General features: G+C 41.8%; 1 protein-coding gene across 9 annotated transcripts in view; it reads left to right on the top strand.

Annotated features, from left to right (window-relative positions):
- LOC106599413 (astrotactin-1) overlaps window positions 1–25599 on the top strand; it is a 282536-nt gene that overhangs the window by 57679 nt on the left and 199258 nt on the right. For 3 of the 9 annotated variants that reach the window (XM_045714659.2, XM_014190633.3, XM_045714658.2), the window contains exons 5-9: window positions 3912–4061; window positions 8274–8423; window positions 9344–9511; window positions 23498–23582; window positions 25219–25293. In XM_045714659.2, coding sequence (XP_045570615.1) covers window positions 3912–4061; window positions 8274–8423; window positions 9344–9511; window positions 23498–23582; window positions 25219–25293 — 628 coding nt within the window. The remainder of the gene's footprint in view (window positions 1–3911; window positions 4062–8273; window positions 8424–9343; window positions 9512–23497; window positions 23583–25218; window positions 25294–25599) is intronic. The other 6 variants (XM_014190635.3, XM_014190637.3, XM_014190639.3 and 3 more) reach the window with 4 other exon arrangements.

The following is a 25599-nucleotide window of genomic DNA, read 5'->3' on the forward strand; positions in this document are numbered from 1 at the left end:
CAAAATAAAAGCATACCATGTCTGCAAAAAAGCCTCTCTGTCTCTCAAGAGTTGTGAGGTGCCTTTGGTCTTCTGCTCTCTGAAAGGAATCTCTGACAGCCCTACGGCCCACTCTGAAAGAGATTGCTACCTTCAGAATTAAAGCAAATTTTTCTTATTAATTTAGTTCAATTTGTTGATTTGGTACATTAGAGGACAAAGCACAATGAAGGAAAACTGTAACTATCGGTTTATCTGCTGTTGATGTTTAAAACTGTGAAACAGCGGATCCCCTTGTGACAGCTTTTTTCTCCACAACAAAATCCTCTGTGGTTCTATGTACAAAGTGTACACAGGCCAGTATATCTGAATGACTAAGCCCGAGGTTATGTTTGCTTATGTTTGCTCTATTGTTTTTGTTTGGACTTGCATTTTAATCCGAGTGATAAAATATGCACATGCACATACACATGTAAGGTCCTTTTGCTATTCTCAGTGGATATTTAACAGCGTTTAGGACTGGGGGGAAGCTTTTACGCCTCAAATGTTGATGCCTCCTTTAAATGTGCTGCTCAAAGTGTATGTCAAGCCAAACAACGAGGTTGGAGGGAGGGCAGAGTCTTTGTCACAGCTGTTGTCTGTTTGGTGTTTGTTGTCTGCTTCCAGGAGACCTTTTTATACAGAACCCTTAAGTCTGGTGTTGTTCCTAACGGTGTTGGACTCAAAGCATCGTTAGTCTACTGTTTTAATTGTAGCATACAATAGAGATACTGAAATAAAATTCTTCCACAAAATATTTGAAACAACAAGCCCAAAGATGAAGCTTTGTCTGAATTTGGAGTCAGAAGTCACAATAGTTTTTTAATGTTAACGCTGTTCAAGATGTTCAAGATTCTCATCTGTGTCCCAGCAGTACTTCTCATGCAATCACCTGCTCTATTTACATATGTTGGTGTCACTCTAGTTTGCTTCTCTCTACAGTTGTTGTGATTACAAGTCTTTTGTCGGATATCTTTTGGTATTACTCCTGTGGGTTCTTGCAGCTCTCCTCATGAGCGATTGTCATTCCAGTATCATTGTCGCTGCTGCCAAAAGTACTCTATATTTATTGAGATCCGGCCACCGAAAGCTCAGAACAAAATAACTTTTGTTGTAAGACGTGTTCGCACCTGCAGTGCATGCTGCACCTGCAGTGCATGCTGAGTACTAAGCTACATTATGTGTTGAATATTTAAAAGAGCCCATCTTTTATTTGTTGCCATAGAGCTTTGGACCTTTGGTCCCTTGCCTAATTGTTGAGGCAAATACAATCTCTTCAAATGGCTGCATGTGATTTGTCGTTAATTAATTGAAGGTGCTTTCATTCTTCTTTGTAACCTAGACAAAAACACACTGTATCCTCTAAGTGTCATTTGGAAATTTGTTTCACCTTCCTTCACAATTTTAGTTTTTGTCCTTGATGAAAATAATTATTTAAATGTTGTTTTGTCAGGAATTGTTATAAAGCATAAATGTGTGTTAAATCATTTTTCAATGGTGTTGCTATTGTTTTTGTAGTTTATAGTTGTGTGTTCAAATTGTGTGTTCCCTTTGCGTATTGTTATCAAGTCAATGTCGTTCTGCTGAAACAATGCCGTAGTAATGCCATCTTGTACATGAAACACCTTTTTCTTTACAGTACTTTTCAAGACAGTGCTTCCACTTTGTCCAATTTGTAAGTTTGCCAGAGACATTTTTATTCACCTTTTCTTTTAGAGGAACCTTTTGTGTATTAATTAAATGCAGTCTCTTGGTTTGGATTTTTAACGCTATTGTCAATTCGAAATGAAGTAAATGGTGCTAGTATTTCAAGCTTACTTTGTGATAGCTAGAACACTAAAACTTGTAATAGGAGCTATATCACATCCTCTTTAAATTATAGATTTCAATGTTCATGTTTCTACCAAAACACAATCATTCCAATGTAGCCTGTATAGCCTATTCAAAACAATTAGATATATTTTGTTCACAAAGCCAAAATCTTTTAATCTAATGGCTTCAATGAGATGACTGTCAACATTTATCAGTTTATTGTCCCCTGCATTGTACCAGAACAGGACCATCGTCCATCTCTGTAACGGATAGTGGATTTAAAGTCAAAATATGGACTGACATAAACTGTATTATCCCCCTACTGAGGATACTCACTCCACAGTCCGGTCTTATCATGGATCTCTCTTCCTCATGCAACATAATCAAAATATTTGTCCTGTGCTGCGCTGGGCAGGGTAAACTGAGTTTGTATCCCAAATGGCACACTATTGACTATACAGCACACTACTTTTTGACTCTGGTCAAAAGTACTGCACTGTATAGAGAATAGGGTGCCATTTGGGACTTCGCTAGAGTCATGTTGGTTTAATTTGTTGCGACAGAATACGACTGGATATATGCTGTTGTTACCTTAATACTTTCCACCCTTCTACCTCATGAATCCATTTATACATTACTGCCCGAGAGAGGGTATAGCTAGTTGTATGTTTTGTATAGAATATACTGAAGATAGACATTTTTTTATAAAAGCTGAAGTAAATTTAGCCCACTGTTCCAGTTATTATTTTCCATTGGTACCAGAGCATGATCAAAATGTAACAACAATCTGCTGTTCTACAGACTCCAAAACATGCCATTATGTTTTGCATGTACAATATGGCTAACACTGCAACAAGCAGTACAATATATTGTGTAACTCACAGCTCCAATCAGCTCTCTTAATGAAACATTAATTAAAGGTAGTGCTGAGCGATTAACCGAAATGTATGTTATTTTTCCGTTTTTAAACAACTAATTGACTGACAGATTTTTTCTGTGAGCTCAATGCGCACATCGCACAATTTCTCTAAAGATAAATCAGATCCAGCCTGAACTGTGCGATGTAATAGGGAGGTGTAGTTTGCCAACAGGCCGATATTCTACATAGTTTAGCACATAAAATGTGGTAATTAACTACAATGACCATAATCCATTGTGCATCTACTTGTCTGGTCTGTGTTTCTTTTATACCTGCTACTGAGAAGAGACAAATGCATGATCGTGAGGTGATATAGAGAGCAGCTGTTGGTTCGTGACGTATCTCTACCTGAAAATGTATAGTTGGTATTTAGCAGTCATAAAAGTGTGCCTTATTTACTTTGAAGAACAGACAGCATAGGCAGCAGCTCTGTAGAGATGAGATGACTTGGAATGAAATGATAGTCATCAAATAAAACGATAGTCATCAAATGAAATGATAGTCATCAAATGTAATATACACAACAACTGAAATATTTTATTAAAGTGATGTAAATAAATTATGATTAATAAGTGATAAGCAGTAATGGGCAGACACTACCATCGTGATTTGTTTTTAAAAATTGAACCGAACCGAACCAACCTCAAAAAATACTAATCGCTCAGCACTAATTAAAGGTCACATTTAGTGGTACAGGAACGTGGCTATTAGTACAGATGCCTCAAGTTCTTAGTTTCACTATCAACATTTTGACACAGCAACACATTTTAAACCTTCAGGCAAGATAAATAATCTAATCCACACCTTTTATAATTATTTTAGCAATTTCCTCCCTCATTTGTTGATGTTTCTTTTCGATTGACACTTAAAGTGTCGACATGATCCTCGGATCATTGATAAAGTGAGGAAAACGGTCAATATGTAATTCCCATGGGACAGCTATTCAGGGGTTTATAGCTCTCCTCTTCTACTTGCCATTTCACTGTAATGATTACATATGGCAATTAATATGGTGATGTAAATTTTTTTTAATAACCTTGCTGTATAAATTGCTCAAAATCAAGTGCAGCATGTGTAGATGGACATCCCATGCATTGCCATACAAACAGAACAGCGAAGACAAAATTATTGTGATGAGAGCTTTTTGTTGTGAATTCTGCAGTGGGTTCAACCTTCTTGAACCCAGACGGGGACTCTGGCACGGAGGCCGACAGCGAACCTCAGCTGACCTTTTACACTGACCCCAATCGCAGCAGGCGCCGCAGCCGAGGTATGAGAAATGGTAACGCCAACAGCGCGTGGGGCTCAGGGGGTAAGGAAGGAATATTATACTGTACATACATCATCTTATTTCATACTTGCATGATGACAATGAAAAATACATACATCAGAGTAGATGAATGGACAACAAATGTATGTGCTTACAGTGCTTGAGACACATACTGTACACGTTCACATTAGTGGTGCGCAGGTCAGCTGTTTGTTCACCCACACCCACCCAATAGTAACCCATCCACAACTGCCGACTATATGTAATAAAGTGAAAATCTGAGGCCCGCACCCGACCCTAGCCCGCAAATGTAGAAAATGCGCTATAGAATAATACAGTCAAAGATGGCAGAATATTTTTTGGACAGGGGGTTCAGGATCTTTTTTTGCCTGATTTAGATATGTTTCTGCTTATAATTTCTGACATTTTGGTAGGCTATTTGTTAGTCAACTTTTCTATAATTAGATACATGTGGTTTCTCTTCTGCCATTATACGCTGAGTGTACAAAACATTTAAGAACACCTTCCTAATATATTGAGTTGCACCCCCACCCCCTTTTGCCCTCAGAACAGCCACAGGGATGCTGATCATAACTTTCACCTGGAGTCACCTGGCCAGTCTATGTCTTGGAAAAAGCAGGTGTCCTTATTGTTCTGTACACTCAGTGCATGTTGCCCTAGAAGACTAAGTGAACCCTTGCTTACCAGAATAATGTCATAAATTGATAGAATGAATGCTTCAATCTAGTTGTCATCTTCTTTTGTGGAGAAAATACGTTTAGGGATGGGAGAAAATGTAATAACTCAAAAACAGGAAAGATTTTCTTTGCAAATGATATCAGTTTGACCAGTTGTAAGGAAATAGAAAGCTGTAAAAACAACCCAACATGTTTCTGATAAGATTTCAGTTCGGCTTGGATGCATATTCTATATGGTTAAAATACTATGAGCTTTTTATGATGCTGATAAAGATAGCACCTCTACAGATGGCATCTAATCGAGCATTCGCATTCTCGCAAGATGCTGAAAGAAAGAAATCATATTTCTCCACTCCTGTTCCCGAGTGAAAATGTTGCCTGCATTTGTTGTATCCTTTAACTGCAAGAATTGCTCAATTCTGCTGGAGTTAATATTAAGACTAAGGGAGAGGTTATAGACCTATAGTCAATGTCCAGATTTCAGTTTCCATTTAACCCATTTGACCATTAGGCTACAGTTCCCTTGATGTGCCATAGGCTTATTTGAAGTCCCCGTCTTGTGACTGTAGAATTTGTAGGCCTATAGCGCTTCACAATTACCACACATAACATAGCCAGCACTGCTATCATCCTCTTTTATCACTCCACCAAATCTTTCCCAAACATAATTTTTCTGTCCCTCCCTTCTCTTTATTTTCAACTCTCCTTTCACAGCTTTTCTCATATTGAATTAAATAAACTCAGACGTTGTCCTTTTTGCCTCCGTGGATTGATGTTAACATTTTCTGCCTATTCCCAAAAGCGTTTGGCGATTGACGTGTAGGCTATTTTGTGCCCTAAAGCTTAGGCTTATACACTAATGCCAGATAGATTCAAATAATTTAAGAAAAACCTAAATGTAGCCTATAGATATAAATTGCACTAGAATTATATATTTATAGATTTTCAAAGGTATTGTTTTCTCTTTATTCAACCCACCCGCCACCCAACCGCACTTCAACCACACAATATTTAATGACCCAAAACCCGTCTGCCCAGCAGATATAACCGCGGTGACTGTGGGTTATGAGTCAACCCGCGCATCACTAATAGACATGCATTCAAACATTCTCTCTTTGCTAGTAATCATGGTTGTTGTAAACAATGTGTTGTGTTCTAACCCATGTGAGTATGTGTAAGGTTCTGCCATGTGCCTAACTAAAGAGAGTAGCGTGTCTAGCGTTGTAATGTTTGATGTAAAGGAAGCGATTGGCTGGTTGTTGTGTGACTGTAAATACAGCATGGGGGCAACAGTATGTTTGTGAGCATGCTATAAATCCTTGGTGCTGTGATGTACAGTAATGATGTGGGGGAACCAAATGCCCCTGACACTGAGCTGTCAGCCTACAAGCATCTGAACGACCAAACATAGCATCCCTGCCTCAACATCCACAACAGCACCTCCAACCAATTAAGCTTTTGTTATCTGCACAGGTGTCACAAACACAGCAAGTAACCAACACCTTTAATTAGTAAAAAGGTTAAGAATAGAAGGTGCGTTTCTACACATTCCCTCGCACATTACTTGAACAGCGAAACTGATCAAAATAAATGTTGATTTGATCAGACCGTACATTGTTTTTTTTTGGTTAGTGTGGTTTTATCTGGATACCTGAAATGATATTACCGAAATGCAATACCATCTGTAGCAGTGGTCACCAACCGGTCAAACAAATCAAGTGCACCTATAGGCTTACCGCTGGCCAATTAGATAGCTCAGATCGCCGTGTCTGCACAGTTTCTTCGAGCCTTAAGCCTCGAGCACAAAGCGAAGTTCAATTTGTGAGATTTCAAAACGTTTAAAACCATAACAAGAGAGAGACTCAATGAATACAGCAAATAGTTGCTGTTTTTATGAGTAAGTTCATGTTTAAGTTGTTGTTCAGCACTGTCAACACTTTGTTCAACCCTTTTATAAGCCATAAAATGTGCGTTCTCCCTAGGCCTACTTCCACTCGTGCTACAACCAGCACTGCAGCTGCAATGAATGAGTATAGCAAAGTGTTTCGATAAGCTTGCATTGTTATTATTAGCGACTTGCGTCTTTTTTAACATCGAGGAATGTTTCACTTTCACTGGTCATAAGAGTAACAGCATGAATTGGTGCATGAGGCAAAAATAATGCAGTGCTACTTGAGTTTTGCCATCAGCTGGAAGACAGTGTCCCCTTTTCTCAGCAAAGGGAGGGAGAGCGGAGGGACGGGGAGCCTCACCGCTACTCTCTCCCTCCTTCCCTCCCTCCTCTCAGACTGACCATCAGATGCAGGCAATCAGTCCAGCCAAATAAAGAAAGCAAATTATTATGCTCACTCAGCTGTGCCTCACAAGTAATACAACACATGATCTATTACCAGTGTGATTATATACCTCAAATTGGTCTGAGAAGAACAACTTTGGCAGGGCAACTCAAGCATAGCCAATATGCAGTCATAATGCATTGGACCTATAGCCTACTGTGCAAACCTCATTGCTACGGTACTGTTTTTAATAGGTTAATGTTGCATAGGCTTACGTTTTTTAAGCCATGTAAAAAAATCTGAGCAGTAGATCTCAGCTTGCATTTTGACTAAAAAAGTGATCTTGACTCAGAAAAGGTTGGTGACCACCGATCTATAGATTTGAAAAACAAAATGTTCAGAGAGAGTGTCATAATGATGGGATGTGCTTTTCAATCCTTTTTTTGATAAAAAATTTGAATGGATCAAGTTTGAGTCTTTGTGTCATTATGAGATTGTTTCCTTGTAATATGTGGTTGAATTTGTTTTACAAGTCTTGGTATTACTCTGTAGTATTTGGTTTTTAAGGATTGCCTTAAGATATATCCTGAATTATTTTACGAATGCTAAAAGGACAGTAACCGAGTAACATTGGATAGGGATAAAGAATCACTTCTAGCAGAGCTGGAGGCTGTTATTGGCTTCCTATATTTGAGGCCAAATTGTTGTGGGTTGGGGTGTGTCCGCATGTGTGTGTTTGTGTTTGTGCATGCTATAGGTAGGAGACTTCCCACTCTTCATTGAAAGGAATGAATGATGAACTCTGGTGGGGCTGCACCCAAGCAGTTGGCAGGAAAGGAAAAGAACGCAACCTCTGAAATGCTCTCATTTGGGCTCTTTTCTTTTTTTTTCCTTCAGCACATAATGGTGGCTGGTGGCTGGGGGCACCCTTCAAAGGTACACTCTTATTACCCCACCAGCGAGACTTGGCAAGCCAAATCTCCCAAAGCTACCGGTTTGATACAGAGGTCCCTTTCATGGGCAGTAAGCCCAGCCCAGTGATGACTTGTTTGTAAGCGACTCCCTTGGTGGAGGTGCTGGAGGGAATGAAGGGTGCATCCCCACTCCCTATTATGGCACTACATTACCTTTATAGTGCACTACTTCTGACAAGAGCCCCATGAGCCCTTGTCAAAAATAGTGCACTATAAAGGGAATAGTGAGCCGTTGGGTGCATAGCCACAGTGTGGTCACAGCTTCACGTGCTTCCTCTTTGTTGGCTGTGTCCTTCTCTTTGCCAGCAGGTTCCCCACGAAGCCCCATCAATAAGACCACCCTGACTTTGATCAGCGTTGTCAGCTGTGTGATCAGCCTGGTGTACTCCTCACACCTCTCCTGTGGCCTCAACGTCAGGGTCATCCTCCATGTGCCCGAGCACCTCATCGCAGACGGTAAGGGGCGGGCACCTGCCCTCCTGAAAACCACAGGGGTATAACTGTATGCCTTCCAGCTAACGCACTCCCAGACAAACGGAAATGAGGAAATGTCACTAGGCTGATTCCACCTCTCTCTCTTCCCATGCGAGACCACAACAGATGTGCCCTCAAAGCATCAAAGCACAATCAGGCCAGGTTGTGGTGACCACCCACTGTATCATCACTCTTTCTCTCTCTACCTTCTCTGTGCTTGGGCTGGCTCGCTAATGAATTTCAGGGTAGCTAGCACCTGCAGAATAACACTGCAGGCCAACTATTCACTCTTGGTTCATTGGCATTTTTTCCTCCATCATGGGAGCTGGCAGTGCAGATATATTTTGGAGTGTGACTTGCCTTACTCATCTATCATTCCGTGCTTTAATTTGATTCATACCCGCCACTGTATTCTATGGATACTCCAGGTGGAATTATCATTCCAGAAGACATCCATGGGAAGCAACTTTGCAAAGAGATGAAATATTGTGAATTTTCCTTTTGAATCGCAGGGACTCGGATCGATTTAGAACGTGTCCATAAATGTCTACACAATCGTATTAGACTTAATGTAATGTTATGGTTAAGTTGATAACAATCCATGTTTTTGCCTGTGAGAACCTTATATTTATGCCACAGCCGTGTATAATATGCACCTTCGAAAATATTGAAATTAGTTGCCAGAACATTGTGTCCTATCCATCTATTTGCCTTTTTTAATCTGGGGTAAAATAATATTCAGAAAATGTATTATTTTTTTGCCTTGTAATAACAGTCTGTACTCTATGGACTGTTGAAGAGAAAAGTTAATAGAACTACTGATGTACTGAACCTTTAATTGACCAGGTAGGTACTTAAACAGTATGTTTTCTAACAACCAACAACCCTTCCCTTGTCCTCAGGGTCCAGGTTCATTTTGCTGCAGGGCAGTCAACTGGATGCGTCTGACTGGCTTAACCCGGCCCAGGTGTTACTATACTACCAGCAGAATGCCAGCGGGCCTTGGATCAATGAGCTGTGTGGCCGCCGCATTCTGGACCCCTGTGAACACCAGTGTGATCCAGAGACAGGTACTATACTGCATAATCACCAATTCTCACACTCTAACTCTGGGAACCAATTATATTGTATCTGTGTGCATTCACTGAACTTCAACATTGAATTTAATTGAATAAAAAAAATTGTGGTGGGGTAATACAATAAGATGTGCATTGCATCCACAGAGGATAGCACTTAATGCATTAATTCAAACACTTGTTACCAAAGTGGCCCTAAAATGTATATGAATGTACAGAAAACAAGAAAGATGCAACACAGAATGGAATAACGTATTTCTTGTTGTATCACAGGTGAGTGACAGAGCGGCTAGCTAAATAGAAAGAAAGTAAAAGTTTTTTGCAGCAAAGCCTTGATACAGTATAGCCATACTGTAAGAACCAGTATCTTGATCCTCAATTGGGTTGAATGTCCATTGATTAGTTTATTCAAATGATTCAGCATCACTTGTCAACTGTTACCATTTTGATGAGCATGCACCGTTTTATAATTATTCCGAACAATAACCTTCCTCCCACAGCCAGTTGTTGACAATAGAGCTCTGCTTCGCCAGCAAAACAGTTTGTCCCTCCCCACCCACACCAGCTAGTTTGTGTTGACACAGTCATACTTTAATTAAGCTACATCTAAAGCCAGTCACAGTAAAATGAGCTCTTTTCAAACACAGCTGGGTACGAGAGATGAGATTGAAAAGCGATTCTCTGTCTTTTGAAATAGCTTGCAATTATGTTCAAGAATTGAGTTCACATACTCTTTTTAAAAAACCTCAAACTGAAGTTATAGATACACAAGATAATAATGATAGACATTGGACAATTATTTGAGCAAGTACAGGTAACTGCCAAAATAAAGGAAACACCAACATAAAGCATCTTAATAGGGCGTTGGGCCACCACGAGCCGCCAGAACAGCTTCAATGCACCTTGTCACAGATTCTACAAGTGTCTGGAACTCCGTTGGAGGGATGCGACACCATTCTTCCACAATAAATTCCATCTTTTGGTGTTTTGTTGATGGTGGTTGTCACGGGTGTCGTTGTGTAGAGATGACCAAGGCGCAGCGGGTTGCATGTTCAACATAATATTTAATAATAATTAGTGAACACGAAAAACACGAGAAAACAAAGAACGGCAGTTTCACAGGCTACAATAATAACAGCAGTGCGAAATACAACTACCCACAATTAACAACCCCAAACACATACCTATATATAGGACTCTCAATCAGAGGAAAATAGAAATACCTGCCTCCAATTGAGAGTCCACACCCAAACCTAAACATAGAAAAACTAAACAGAACGTAGAAAATACAACCTAGAACATACCCAACACCCAGAACTAATAAATCACACACCCTAAACACAACCAACCACCCCGAACCAATCAAAACAAATACCCTCTGCCACGTCCTGACCAAACTACAATACAAATAATACCTAAACTGGTCAGGACGTGACAGTACCCCCCCTAAAGGTGCAGACCCCGGATGCACCTCAACAAACAAAAAAAAACAAATAAACCCCTAACTAAAGGGAGGGAAGGGAGGATGGCTGCCGTCAACGACGGCTCCTGTGCTACACCCCCCCTCCCCAACCCACCTATACTGGAGGTGGCTCAGGTTCTGGCCTACTGTCCTCCAGACTGTAGGCAGGCTTTCTTGACTCCGGACCGTAGGCAGATTCACTTGGTTCCAGGCCGTAGGCAGACTCATTTGGTTCCGAGCTGTAGGCAGACTCGCATAGTTCAAAGTTATAGTAAACTTCACTCTGATCCGGACCGCAGGCAGACTCACTCGGTTCCGGGTCGCGGGCAGACTCACTCGGTTCCGGGTAGCGGGCAGACTCACCCGGTTCCGGGTCGCGGGCAGACTCACTCGGTTCCGGGTAGCGGGCAGACTCACTCGGTTCCGCGTCGCGGGCCGTCTCCCCTGGTTCCAGACAGTGGGCCGTCTCACCTGGTTCCGGACAGTGGGCCGTCTCACCTGGTTCCGGACAGTGGGCCGTCTCACCTGGTTCTGGACACTCTGGACGAGGCACTGTTGCCGGACACTCTGGATGAGGCACTGTTGCCGGACACTCTGGACGAGGCACTATTGCCGGACACTCTGGACGAGGCACTATTGCCGGACACTCTGGACGAGGCACTGTTGCCGGACACTCGGGCCTGGTTTGACGCACTGGAAGCCTGATGCGTGGGGCTGGTAGTGGAGGTACCAGCCTGGGGATACGCACCTCAGGGCTAATGCGGGGAGCAGGAACCGGTCGAGTTGGAGTGGGCTGACACACTGGAAGCCTGATGCGTGGTGCTGGTACTGGAAGTGCCATTTTTGGGACACACACCTCCGGGCTAGTGCGAGGAGCGGGAACAGGCTAAGTTGGCCTGGGCTGACTCACTGGAAGCTTGATGCGTGGTGCTGGTACTGGACGTGTCAGCCTGGAGACACGCACCTCAGGGCTAATGCGGGGAGCAGGAGCCGGCCGAGTTGGAGTGGGCTGACACACTGGAAGCCTGATGCGTGGTGTTGGTACTGGACGTGCCAGCCTGGAGACACGCACCTCAAGGCTAGTGCGTGTAGCGGGAAACACTGGACCGTAGAGGTGCACTGGCGGTCTCGAGCGCAGGACTGGCATCACCCCTACTGGCTGGATGCCCACTTTCCCCTGGCACATGCGGGGCGCTGGTACTGCGCGTACCGGCCTGAAAATACCTGGCCTCGTCACAGCACCCATCACCCCAAAGTACAGGACCTGTCCAGTCAATGGTTGTTTGGAAAAAACACGGGGATTTGGCTTGGGACTTAATCCTCGCCCAGCCAACCTACCCGTGTGCCCCCCCCCAAAAAAATTATTGGGGTTGCCTCTCCGGCTTCCTCGCCAGCTGTGTTCCCCAGTAGCGATTCCGGTCCTCCCCAGACTTCCTCCATGGGCCCTCTCCGGCCAGAATCTCCTCCCAAGTCCATGACTCACGATATTCCACCTGTTGTTCCCTCCTCCGCTGCTTGGTCCGTGTTTGGTGGGTAGTTCTGTCACGGGTGTCGTTGTGTAGAGACGACCAAGGCGCAGCGGGTTGCATGTTCAACATAATATTTAATAATAATTAGTGAACACGAAAAACACGAGAAAACAAAGAACGACAGACCGACAGTTTCACAGGCTACAATAATAACAGCAGTGCAAAATACAACTACCCACAATTAACAACCCCAAACACATAGCTATATATAGGACTCTCAATCAGAGGAAAATAGAAACACCTGCCTCCAATTGAGAGTCCACACCCAAACCTAAACATAGAAAAACTAAACTAAACAGAATGTAGAAAATACAACCTAGAACATACCCAACACCCAGAACTAATAAATCACACACCCTAAACACAACCAACCACCCCGAACCAACCAACACAAATACTCTCTGCCACGTCCTGACCAAACTACAATACAAATAATACCTAAACTGGTCAGGACGTGACAGTGGTGGAAAACACCGTTTCAGAATCTCCCATAAGTGTTCATTTGGGTTGAGATCTGGTGACTGAGAGAGCCATGCTATATGGTTTACATTGTTTTTATGATCATCAAACCATTCAGTGACCACTCGTGCCCTGTGGATGGTGGCATAGCCATGGCAGCTATATACAGTACCCTAAACATGATGAGATGTCAATTGCTTAATTACAGTAACTCAGAAAACACACCTGTCTGGAAGCACCTGCTTTGAATATACTTTGTATCCCTCATTTACTCAAGTGTTTCCATTATTTTGGCAGTAACCTGTATGATAATATACCTACAAGTGGAGACCATAATTGTTAAACTACCTTTAAATTCCCCTGTTGTCACGTCCTGGCCAGTATAAAGGTTAATTAGTATTGTAGTTTGGTCAGGACGTGGCAGAGGGTATTCGTTTTATGTGGTTCGGGGTGGTGTGTTTTGTTGAAGGGGCATTTGGTTTAAGTATTCCGGGGTTTTTGGGCACTGTTTGGTTTTCAGGTATTCTATGTTTAGTCTAGTATGTCTGCTTCTATGTTTGGTTAATTGGGGTTGGGACTCTCAGTTGAAGGCAGGTGTTGTCTATCTGCCTTTGATTGAGAGTCCCATATATTAGGGTGTGTTTGTGTTTGTTATTTGTGGGTGATTGTTCTGTGTTGAGCCTTATGCTTTGCCAGACTGTTCGTTCTAGTGTTTTGTTATTTTGGTATTCATTTTGAAAATAAATAAACGTCAAGATGAGCCTGCACTTACCTGCTGCGTTTTGGTCCTCCTTCACCGACGACAAGCGTGACACCTGTCCAACATACAGTATTAACTGTAACATGGATCGATATTTTTATTTATTTATTTATTTCACCTTTATTTAACCAGGTAGGCAAGTTGAGAACAAGTTCTCATTTACAATTGCGACCTGGCCAAGATAAAGCAAAGCAGTTCGACAACATACAAAAACACAGAGTTACACATGGAATAAACAAACATACAGTCAATGATGCAGTAGAAAAAAATAAAAATAAAAATAAGATTATATACAATGTGAGCAAATGATGTGAGATAAGGGAGGTAAAGGCAAAAAAATGCCATGGTGGCAAAGTAAATAAAGTATAGCAAGAAAAACACTGGAATGGTAGATTTGTAGTTTGAAGAAAGTTCAGAGATAAAATATAAATAATATGGTGCAAAGGAGCAAAATAAATAAAATAAATAAATACAGTAGGGGAAGAGGTAGTAGTTTGGGCTAAATTATAGATGGGCTATGTACAGGTGCAGTGATCTGTGAGCTGCTCTGACAGCTGGTGCTTAAAGCTAGTGAGGGAGATAAGTGTTTCCAGTTTCAGAGATTTTTGTAGTTCGTTCCAGTCATTGGCAGCAGAGAACTGGAAGGAGAGACGACCAAAGGAGGAGTTGGCTTTAGGGGTGACCAGAGAGATATACCTGCTGGAGCGCGTGCTACAGGTGGGTGCTGCTATGGTGACCAGTGAGCGGAGATAAGGGGGGACTTTACCTAGCAGGGTCTTGTAGATGACCTGGAGCCAATGTGTTTGGCGACGATTATGAAGCGAAGGCCAGCCAACGAGAGCGTACAGGTCGCAGTGGTGGGTAGTATATGGGGCTTTGGTGACAAAACGGATGGCACTGTGATAGACTGCATCCAGCTTGTTGAGTAGGGTATTGGAAGCTATTTTGTAAATGACATCGCCGAAGTCGAGGATTGGTAGGATGGTCAGTTTTACGAGGGTATGTTTGGCAGCATGAGTGAAGGATGCTTTGTTGTGAAATAGGAAGCCAATTCGAGATTTCACTTTGGATTGGAGATGATTGATGTGAGTCTGGAAGGAGAGTTTACAGTCTAACCAGACACCTAGGTATTTGTAGTTGTCCACAAATTCTAAGTTAGAACCGTCCAGAGAAGTGATGCTGGACAGGCGGGCAGGTGCAGGCAGCGATCGGTTGAAGAGCATGCATTTAGTTTTACTTGTGTTTAGGAGCAGTTGGAGACCACGGAAGGAGAGTTGAATGGCATTGAAGCTCGTCTGGAGGGTTGTTAACACAGTGTCCAAAGAAGGGCCAGAAGTGTACAGAATGGTGTCGTCTGCGTAGAGGTGGATCAGAGATTCACCAGCAGCAAGAGCGACATCATTTATGTATACAGAGAAAAGAGTTGGCCCAAGAATTGAACCCTGTGGTACCACCATAGAGACTGCCAGAGGTCCAGACAGTAGGCCCTCCGATTTGACACACTGAACTCTGTCAGAGAAGTAGTTGGTGAACCAGACGACGCAATCGTTTGAGAAACCAAGGCTACTGAGTCTGCCGATGAGGATGTGGTGATTAACAGAGTCAAAAGCTTTGGCCAGGTCAATGAATACGGCAGCACAGTATTGTTTCTTATCGATGGCGGTTACGATGTCGTTTAGGACCTTGAGCGTGGCTGAGGTGCACCCATGACCAGCTCTGAAACCAGATTGCATAGCGGAGAGGGTGCGGTGGGATTCGAAATGGTCGGTAATCTGTTTGTTAACTTGGCTTTCGAAGACCTTAGAAAGGCAGGGTAGGATGGATATAGGTCTGTAGCAATTTGGGTCAAGAGTGTCACCTCCTTTGAAGAGGGGGATGACAGCAGCTGCTTTCCAATCTATGGGAATCTCAGACGACACGAAAGAGAGGTTGAACAGGCTAGTAATAGGGGTTGCAATAATTTCGGCAGATAATTTTAGAAAGAAAGGGTCCAGATTGTCAAGCCCAGCTGATTTGTAGGGGTCCAGATTTTGCAGCTCTTTCAGAACATCAGCTGAATGGATTTGGGAGAAGGAGAAATTGGGGAGGCTTGGGCGAGTAGCTGTGGGGGGTGCAGTGCTGTTGAATGCAGTAGGGCTAGTTAGGTGGAAAGCATGGCCAGCCGTAGAAAAATGCTTGTTGAAATTCTCAATTATAGTGGGCTTATCGGTGGTGAGTTTCCTATCCTCAGTGCAGAGGGCAGTTGGGAGGAGGTGTTCTTATTCTCCATGGACTTTACAATGTCCCAGAACTTTTTAGAGTTGGAGTTGCACGAAGCGAATTTCTGTTTGAAAAAGCTAGCCTTGGCGTTTCTAACTGCCTGTGTGTATTGGTTTCTAACTTCCCTAAAAAGTTGCATATCGCGGGGGCAGTTCGATGCTAATGCAGAACGCCACAGGATATTTTTGTGTTGGTTATGGGCAGTCAGGTCTGGGGAGAACCAAGGGCTATATCTGTTCCTGGTTCTAAATTTCTTGAAAGGGGCATGCTAATTTAAGATGGAGAGGAAGGCATTTAAAAAAAATAACCAGGCATCCTCTACTGACGGGATGAGGTCAATATCCTTCCAGGATACCAGGGCCAGGTCGATTAGAAAGGCTTGCTCGTTGAAATGTTTCAGGGAGCGTTTGACAGTGATGAGTGGAGGTCGTTTGACCGCTGACCCATTACGGGTGCAGGCAATGAGGCAGTGATCGCTGAGATCTTGATATAGACATTTAGACAATATATATAAATACAGTGCATTCGGAAAGTATTCAAACCCCTTGACTTTTTCCACATTTTGTAATGTTACAGCCTTATTCTAAAATGAATTAAATTAAATGTTTTCCTCATCAATCTACACACAATAACCAATAATGACAATGTTAGCAAATTAAAAAACAGAAATACCTTATTTACATAAGTATTCAGGCCCTTTGCTATGAGACTCGAAATTGAACTCAGGTGCATCCTGTTTCCATTGATCATCCTTGAGATGTTTCTGCAACTTGATTGGATTCCACCTGTCATAAATTCAATTGATTGGACATGATTTGGAAAGGCACACACCTGTCTATATAAGGTCCCAAAGTTGACAGTGCATTTCAGAGCAAAAACCAAACCATGAGGTTGAAGAAACTGTCCGTAGAGCTGCAAGACTGCATTGTGTCGAGGCACAGACCTGGGGAAGGGTACAAAAATTGTCTGCAGCATTGAAGGTCCCCAAGAACACAGTTCTCTTCATAGAGCTGGCCATCCGGGCCAAACTGAGCAATCGGGGGAGAAGGGCCTTGGTCAGGGAGGTGACAAAGAACCCGATGGTCAATCTGTGCAGAGAGATCCTTGATGAAAACCTGCTCCAGAGCGCTCAGGACCTCAGACTGGGGTGAAGGTTCACCTTCCAACAGGACAACGACGCTAAGCACACAGACTAGACAATGCAGGAGTTGCTTCGGGACAAGTCTCTGAATGTCCTTGAGTGGCCCAGCCAGAGCCCGGACATCTCTGAAGAGACCTGAAAATAGCTGTGCAGCAACGCTCCCCATCCAACCTGATAGAGCTTGAGAGATTCTGCAGAGAAGAATGGGAGAAGCTCCCCAAATACAGGTGTGCCAAGCTTAGTGTCTAAACCAATATGACTCGAGGCTGTAATTGCTGCCAAAGGTGCTTCAACATAGTACTGAGTATAGGGTCTTAATACTTATGTAAATGTCCAATTTCAGTTTGTATTTTGAATAAACTAGCAAAAATGTCTAAACCTTCTTTTGCTTTGTCATGATGGGGTATTGTATGTAGATTGATGAGGGAAAAAAATGATTAATCAATTTTAGAATAAGACTGTAACCTAAAAAAATCTGGAAAAGTCAAGCGGTCTGAATACTTTCCGAATGCACTGTATATATATACAGTTGAAGCCGGAGGTTTACATACACTTAGGTTGGAGTCATTAAAACTCATTTTTCAATCACTCCACAAATTTCTTGCTAACAAACTATAGTTTTGGCAAGTCGGTTAGGACATCTACTTTGTGCATGACACAAGTAATTTTTCCAACAATTGTTAACAGACAGATTATTTCACTTATAATTCACTGTATCACAATTCCAGTGGGTCAGAAGTTTACATACACTAAGTTGACTGTGCCTTTAAACAGCTTGGAAAATTAAAGAAAATGATGTCATGGCTTTAGAAGCTTCTGATTGGCTAATTGACATAATTTGATTCAATTGGAGGTGTACCTGTGGATGTATTTCAAGGCCTGACTTCAAACTCAGTGCCTCTTTGCTTGACATCATGGGAAAATGAAAAGAAATCAGCCAAGACCTCAGAAAAAAATTGTAGACCTCCACAAGTCTGGTTCATCCTTGGGAGCAATTTCCAAATGCCTGAAGGTACCACGTTCATCTGTACAAACAATAGTATGCAAGTATAAACACCATGGGACCACGTGGCCGTCATACCGCTCATGAAGGAGACGCGTTTTGTCTCCTAGAGATGAATGTACTTTGGTGCAAAAAGTGCAAATCAATCCCAGAACAACAGCAAAGGACCTTGTGAAGATGCTGATGGAAACAGGTGCAAAAGTATCTATATCCACAGTAAAATGAGTCCTATATCGACATAACCTGAAAGACCGCTCAGCAAGGAAGAAGCCACTGCTCCAAAACCGTCATAAAAAAGACAGACTACGGTTTGCAACTGCACATGGGGACTAAGATCGTACTTTTTGGAGAAATGTCCTCTGGTCTGATGAAAGACAAATATAACTGGTAAGCCATAATGACTATCGTTATGTTTGGAATAAAAAGAGGGAGGCTTGCAAGCCGAAGAACACCATCCCAACCATATAGCGCGGCGGTGGCAGCATCATGTTGTGGGGCTGCTTTGCTGCAGGAGGGTGTGGTGCACTTCACAAAATAGATGGCATCATGAGGATGGAAAATTATGTGGATATATTGAAGCAACATCTCAAGACATCAGTCAGGAAGTTAAAGCTTGGTCGGAAATGGGTCTTCCAAATGGACAATGACCCCAAGCATACTTCCGAAGTTGTGGCAAAATGGCTTAAGGACAACAAAGTCAAGGTATTGGAGTGGCCATCACAAAGCCCTGACCTCAAACCTATAGAAAATGTGTGGGCAGAACTGAAAAAGCGTGTTCAAGCAAGGAGGCCTACAAACCTGACTCTGTTACACCAGCTCTGTCAGGAGGAATGGGCTACAATTCACCCAACTTATTGTGGGAAGCTTGTGGTAGGCTACCCGAAATGTTTGACCCAAGTTATACAATTTAAAGGCAATGCTACCAAATACTAATTGAGTGTATGTAAACTTCTGACCCACTGGGAATGTGATGAAAGAAATAAAAGCTGAAATAAATCATTCTCTTTACTATTATTCTGACATTTCACATAGGTCAGATAGGATCACCACTTTATTTTAACTAAGACAGGGAATTGTGAAAAACGGAGTTTAAATGTAATTGGCTAAGGTGTATGTAAACTTCCGACTTCAACTGTATATTCTTTAATTTATATTCATTAATACTGCCAGGTGTTGTTGATGTTTTTCTGCTAGATATTTCATTATACTGGGTTGGTTTTCACCAATGAAGCCTGCTATATAGTAACGCTATAAAGGCCGTCATTGTAAATACGAATTTGTTCTTAATTGACTTGCCTAGTTATATAAAGGTTAAATAAAAAAGTATATACATCTATATATATTTTTACATTAAAACAGACTGAGGGGAATGAGGGGAAACTGATATCAACATATAGTACAGCCTCTCATATTTACAAACAAAATAAAGTTGTAATTTACATTTGTCTTCAAATGTTTTGTTATTCACCTTTGTTGTATACATTAAAAAAGTATCTTTGTTTTGGCATTCTGTGTATCAATACACAGAATACTGGCAGAATGTCATTGAATCCCTCAAATGATCAGTATAGTATAGAAAGTGTGTACCATGCTACTGATCAGTATTGAATGCATATCCCATGTTAATGACTTTTGGGAAAAGGAGTTCGCTCCATGTTTGCATCCATAATTCAAGACGGACTGGTGTCTCTGGTGTACTGTGTGAATTGCCAGACCTAAATGAATCAAAAGTTGGACCACTGGGACACACACTGCCTGGATTCCTTGAAATTGAATATGTAATTTCAGCCCCTCTCATTAAAATTAAATATAGAATAAGTGGCCTGATGCAATGCCTCAATAATTGCATTGTATTTTTCATATGATGCATTCTTAATGTAACCCCCAATACTGCATCCCCCTCTTGCAGGGTTCTAGATACTAGCTAGCTACAAGATGGGCTCAATCCAATCCTTCTCAGGGAGAAGATACTGATGAAAACAGGGATGGGTTATGACAATAACTGTGGTTCTGCAAACATTAAAAAAGTTTGTGAATTTTAAACATACTTCTGTGTGAGGGGAGTGCTGAAGGTGCTGTAGGCTGTTGTTTATGGCTTGTCTACTGCCAAATTTTGCTTCCCTTGAAAGATATGGGGCATTTATTACATATAAACAGACTTGTGTTATATCTGGTTTACATATGTTCCCCAGACCTGAACATTTTAATTTGATAAAATTTGACGGGATAATGGATAAACGTCATAGATACACCACATGACCAAAAGTATGTGAGTGTTGCAACCGAGGCCTACCACTTTGCGGCTGAGCCGTTGTTGCTCCTAGACGTTTCCACTTCACAATAACAGCACTTGCAGTTGACCGGGGCAGCTCCAGAAGGGCAGGAATATACTGAATTCTTCAGTAAGGCTCTGTCTATGGCGATTGCATGGCTGTGTGCTCAATTTTATACACCTGTCAACAACGGGTGTGGCTGAAATAGCCAAATCCACTAATTTGAAGGGCTGTCCAGATACTTTTGAATATATAGTGTAAGTTATTCAGTACATGTAGCGTAATTTTCTTTACTCATGCAAGGTGGCACTGAAAAATAACAGGGGCATTTTAAATATGAATGTATTGGGACAATTTACAAAATCTAACCTCTCTAACCTGGCAGCCTATCAGAAGATTAGAAGCGTGGCTTTCCGATGCTTATTTTTGTACACCCGTGAGAGTAAATGTCATGCCTGTTCATGTGTTCTGTTGTATTGCCAGGTTAAGGTTAAGCTTGCACATGATTTATTGAAATGATTGATTATCTTTTTTTAGCTTTTTGTTTTACCTGAATGAACATTGAACCAGTAACGACTTAAGAATAACCAAATAAAATAACCTTTTACATACACTGAGTGTACAAAACATTAAGGACACCTGCTCTTTCCATGACATAGGCTGACCTGGTGAATCCAGGTGAAAGCTATGATCCCTTATTGATGTCACTTGCTGAATCCACTTCAATCAGTGTAGATGAAGGGGAGGAGACATGTTAAAAAATGTATTTTAAGCCTTGAGACAATTGATACATGGATTGTGTATGTGTGCCATTCAGAGAGTGAATGGGCAAGACAAACGATTGAAGTGCCTTTGAACGGGATATGGTAATAGGTGCCAGGTGCTCCGGTTTGTGTCAAGAACTGCAATGCTTCTGTGATTTTGACGCTCAACAGTTTCCTGTGTGTATCAAGAATGGTCCACCACCCGAAGGCCATCCAGCCAAGTTGACACAACTGTGGGAAGCTTTGGAGTCAACATGGGCCAGCATCCCTGTGGAACGCTTTAGACACCATGTCCGTGACCTGACGAAATGAGGCTGTTTTGAGGGCAAAAGGGGGATTGCAACTCAATGTTATGGAAGGTTTTATTACTGTTTTGTACAGTCAGTGTATTTGCATGTGATACTAAAGAGCTAAGTCACATTATATTGTCCAGATAGTCACCATTTCGTCACCAATGCTTGGCTGCATTGCTATGCCACTTCTGACACCAGTTTAATGGAATGGTGACCATCTGAACAATGAAATGTTATTTGTCTCTTTAGAATCACATGCACTTATGTAATCCTTTATCAAGGCCTCAAAACCGGCTTAATCTTTAATGTCAATGCAACAGAACAACAGAACAGATGAACAGGCATGATATTTATTCTCACAGGTGGCCAAAAACAACTATCTGAAAGCCATGCCTCCAATCTTCTGCTAGGCTGCCGCCGCTACAATATTATAAATGTTACTCTTACACAGAGCAGCAAGCTAGCTAAAAGCTAGGCTAGTTTGAAGATTATGTAGCTAGCGAGCGACCTAAGCCAACACCTAATAATTATCATCATAATATTACAATCATTATCATCCCAATAAACTTTTCAGAATCAAAACAGAGGCTACAGTCATATAATATAATTGGCTTGACAGCAGCCAATGTTGTATTATTCAACATTGCTATTGAAATAGTACTCATATAGGAATGGGTAATTGTTTACAAGTCGCTAGCTATCCCATAAAGCCATTACAGAAAACCACATATTTTCATCTTGTTTTGAGTCTGGTAGCGCAACAAATTCAACAGCGAAATAAATGAATATTGCTCCGCACGCACCAGCAAAAAGGTTCCTCCAGGAACTATTTGTTACATTGGAACATTAAAGGTACCTCATAGAGCCCCTCAGCTAATCAAATGTGCAAATATGAACCCATTGACTGCGATGGTTCCTTGAGGAACTCAAGGATTCCTTGAGGATCTGCAGGGCTCCTCGAGTCATCTCTAATTCTAAGAGTGTATTTGGTTGAATTTTAAAGCTAACTCTGGTGAAAGTTCGAATTGGTATGACTCATCCTTTCACTTAATCCATATTTGTATACACCCACCAGCTGTCAAAGGAGTAAATTACCACTCAATCTGACGGAAGAGCTCAAAAGAATCCCATTTGGAATTCATACTCTGAATACTTGATGCTTAGACTTGTTTAAACCCCTAAAACAACTGCTGGTTTACATGCTAGGCTTACCATGAGTTATTCAATATATCATAAGTTATTAAATATATAAGTTATTCATCAAGTTGTGTACATTAAATGCTCAGCTACATTAGATATGATTACCCTCAGTCTGGCAACCCTTCACCATCCCCTGTACAACACACTCGGGGCATGTCTGTCATCAGTAGAATAGCTAGTCCCTGCTCTCAAGATGCATCCCCATCAATCTGGCTGAATCAGGTTAGGGTGACATCCCTCCTCCTGTGTGCTGACAGAAGGCATCAGTAGAAAATAGCAGCTCCCCTGTTTCTGATGGCTGTAATAAGCAGCACTGATTATGAGGCTGCTGGAGAGGAACTAGCCTGGCTGGCCATGCTGCGCAGTTCTTGGTCTGCGTCCGCAATGTCACCCTATTTTCTTTTATAGTGCAAGAAAAGTAGTGCACTATAAAGGTTGCCATTTTGGAACACAGCCTTGGTCGGTTCATTCTGCTGGTAAGCGCTGGGGTGGCACGGTAGCCTAGTGGTTAGAGCGTTGGGCTAGTAACCAAAAGGTTGCAAGTTTGAATCCCTGAGCTGACAAGGTACAAATCTGTCATTCTGCCCCTGAACAAGGAAGTTAACCAGCTGTTCCTAGGCTGTCATTGAAAATAAGAATTTGTTCTTAACTGACTTGCCTAGTAAAATAAAGTAATCACAGGCCAATTAGGGAGACAGGTCTCTGTGGCAGTATGCTTACAGGGTTTATGGGATAGTGGAAACACAATACTTGCCTCATGCCAGGAGGAGCTCAGTGTGTCATTACATCACTCTTTTTTTTTAACAATACCATTGTTTAATTATACTCCCATTGCAGGTGACTGTCTCTGCTTAGATGGCTACATGAAGGACCCTGTCCACAAGCATCTCTGTATTCGTAACGAGTGGGGTCCAAATCAAGGGTAAGTGACAATATGGCCTCTAATGGTCCTGCCTGCTATATAATATATTACCATGCCGGCTCTTAGTTAAAAATCTTTGTGTCAAACAGCAGAACTGTGAAAACTATAGCTGGGCCTAACATGAGATGTGAAGTACTAGCAGATGGAAGTTTTAAATCCTTCCCAGAATTCCAGAATGCTACCCACTTTTATTACCCATACACAGCACTTGAAAATAATCTGCCTGGTGCATCTGATATGTTCATGTTTTTTTTCACTATACATCTGAATTTTGTCACACATTTCTCTTCCTCCCTATCTCCCTCCCTCCCCAAGTGATTTCTCTCTCACGTGCAGTCAATCTTTGACAGGGAAAGCCTACAGGGGTAACTTAAATGTTTAATGACTGGCCTCTCTCGTGTGAGGCCGTTATCAGGTTTTAGCTGCCCCTTTGCCTATTGTAACCGCTTACTCAGAGGTAGCATCTCCTTGTCACATTTTCTCTCACACTGTAGCAGATTCAAGTCCCCAAGCTGCCTGTGTCTATTAATCTCCATCATTCTTCCCCTCTCCTCTCCCAGCTTGGGTAAATAGACACGAGACTAAGTCACATTCCATCTCAGGCGACTGAGGAACACATTTTCTATCAGTGTGTTTACCCGCAGCATCTGTCATAGTGATACTTTTGATCTGTCAAATTTTTGGGGATTGGTTGAAATGTTGTCAGGAGATGCAGTGCTGAAAAGATTCCGAACTTGTTTACTATTTGAGCAGGATAGATAAATAAATAGTTTTGGGAAAACTGAAGACAAACAAATCAAATCAATTTATATTGGTCACATACACATGGTTATTGTGAGTGTAGCGAAATGCTTGTGCTTCTAGTTCCGACAGTGCAGCAATATCTAACAAGTCATCTAACAATTCCACAACAACTGCCTTATACACACAAATCAAAGTAAAGGAATGGAATAAGAATATGTACATATAAATATATGGATGAGCAATGACAGAGCGGCATAGGCAAGATGCAATAGATGGTATAAAATACAGTATATACATATAAGAGGAGAAATGCAAGATTATGTAAACATTATTACATTTACATTTTAGTCATTTAGCAAACACTCTTATCCAGAGCGACTTACAGTAGTGAATGCATACATTTCATACATTTTTTCCCCCCCCGGACTGGTCCCCCATGGGAATCAAACCCACAACCCTGGCGTTGCAAACACCATGCTCTACCAACTGAGCCACACGGGACCTAAAGTGGCATTATTAAAGTGACTAGTGATCCATTTGTTAAAGTGGCCAATGATTTCAAGTCTGTATGTAGGCAGCAGCCTCACTGTGCTAGTGATGGCTGTTTAACAGTCTGATGGCCTTGAGATAGAAGCTATTTTTCAGTCTCTCGGTCCCAGCTTTGATGCACCTGTACTGACTTCACCTTCTGGATGGTAGCGGGGTGAACAGGCAGTGGCTTGGGTTGTGTATTGTGTATTGCAGTGTAATGTATTGTGTTTACTCATTGTTACACTGTACTTAAAGTAGTAAAACATGTTTCTTTCTTCAATCAGTCATTTCATTCTTGTCTCGGAAACCAGGTTACTGGCTGAATGTAAGTCTAATTCTCTTCTCTCTTATTTGTCACCAGACCTTGGCCTTACACTATTTTCCAGCGTGGTTTTGATCTGGTGATGGGAGAACAACCATCTGATCGCATTTTCAGGTAAGAACTCACTGTACACAGCTATTAACCTGAACACATTTCTATGGGCAACACTTTTTGAAACAGCATGAAATTCTGTTTCAAATGGGTTTTTTTCAGAGATTTTATATGATATTGACCCATTGGAATGTTTTCTTTACAATAGGAAAACTTTTCTATCATAATAGCATGACAGATTGTGTCATAATTACAGCCGTGTTGAAGAGACCAAACTGCAGCAGGTGAAATGTAGATACTCATCTTTTTAATATATAAGAGCAAAGTATCCACGGGAAAAAACAATAAACAAAAACGACTAACAGGCTA

The sequence above is a fragment of the Salmo salar genome, chromosome 03 (assembly GCF_965601325.2).
Source record: "Salmo salar chromosome 03, fSalSal1, whole genome shotgun sequence".
In the NCBI taxonomy this organism is placed as follows: Eukaryota; Metazoa; Chordata; class Actinopteri; order Salmoniformes; family Salmonidae; genus Salmo; species Salmo salar.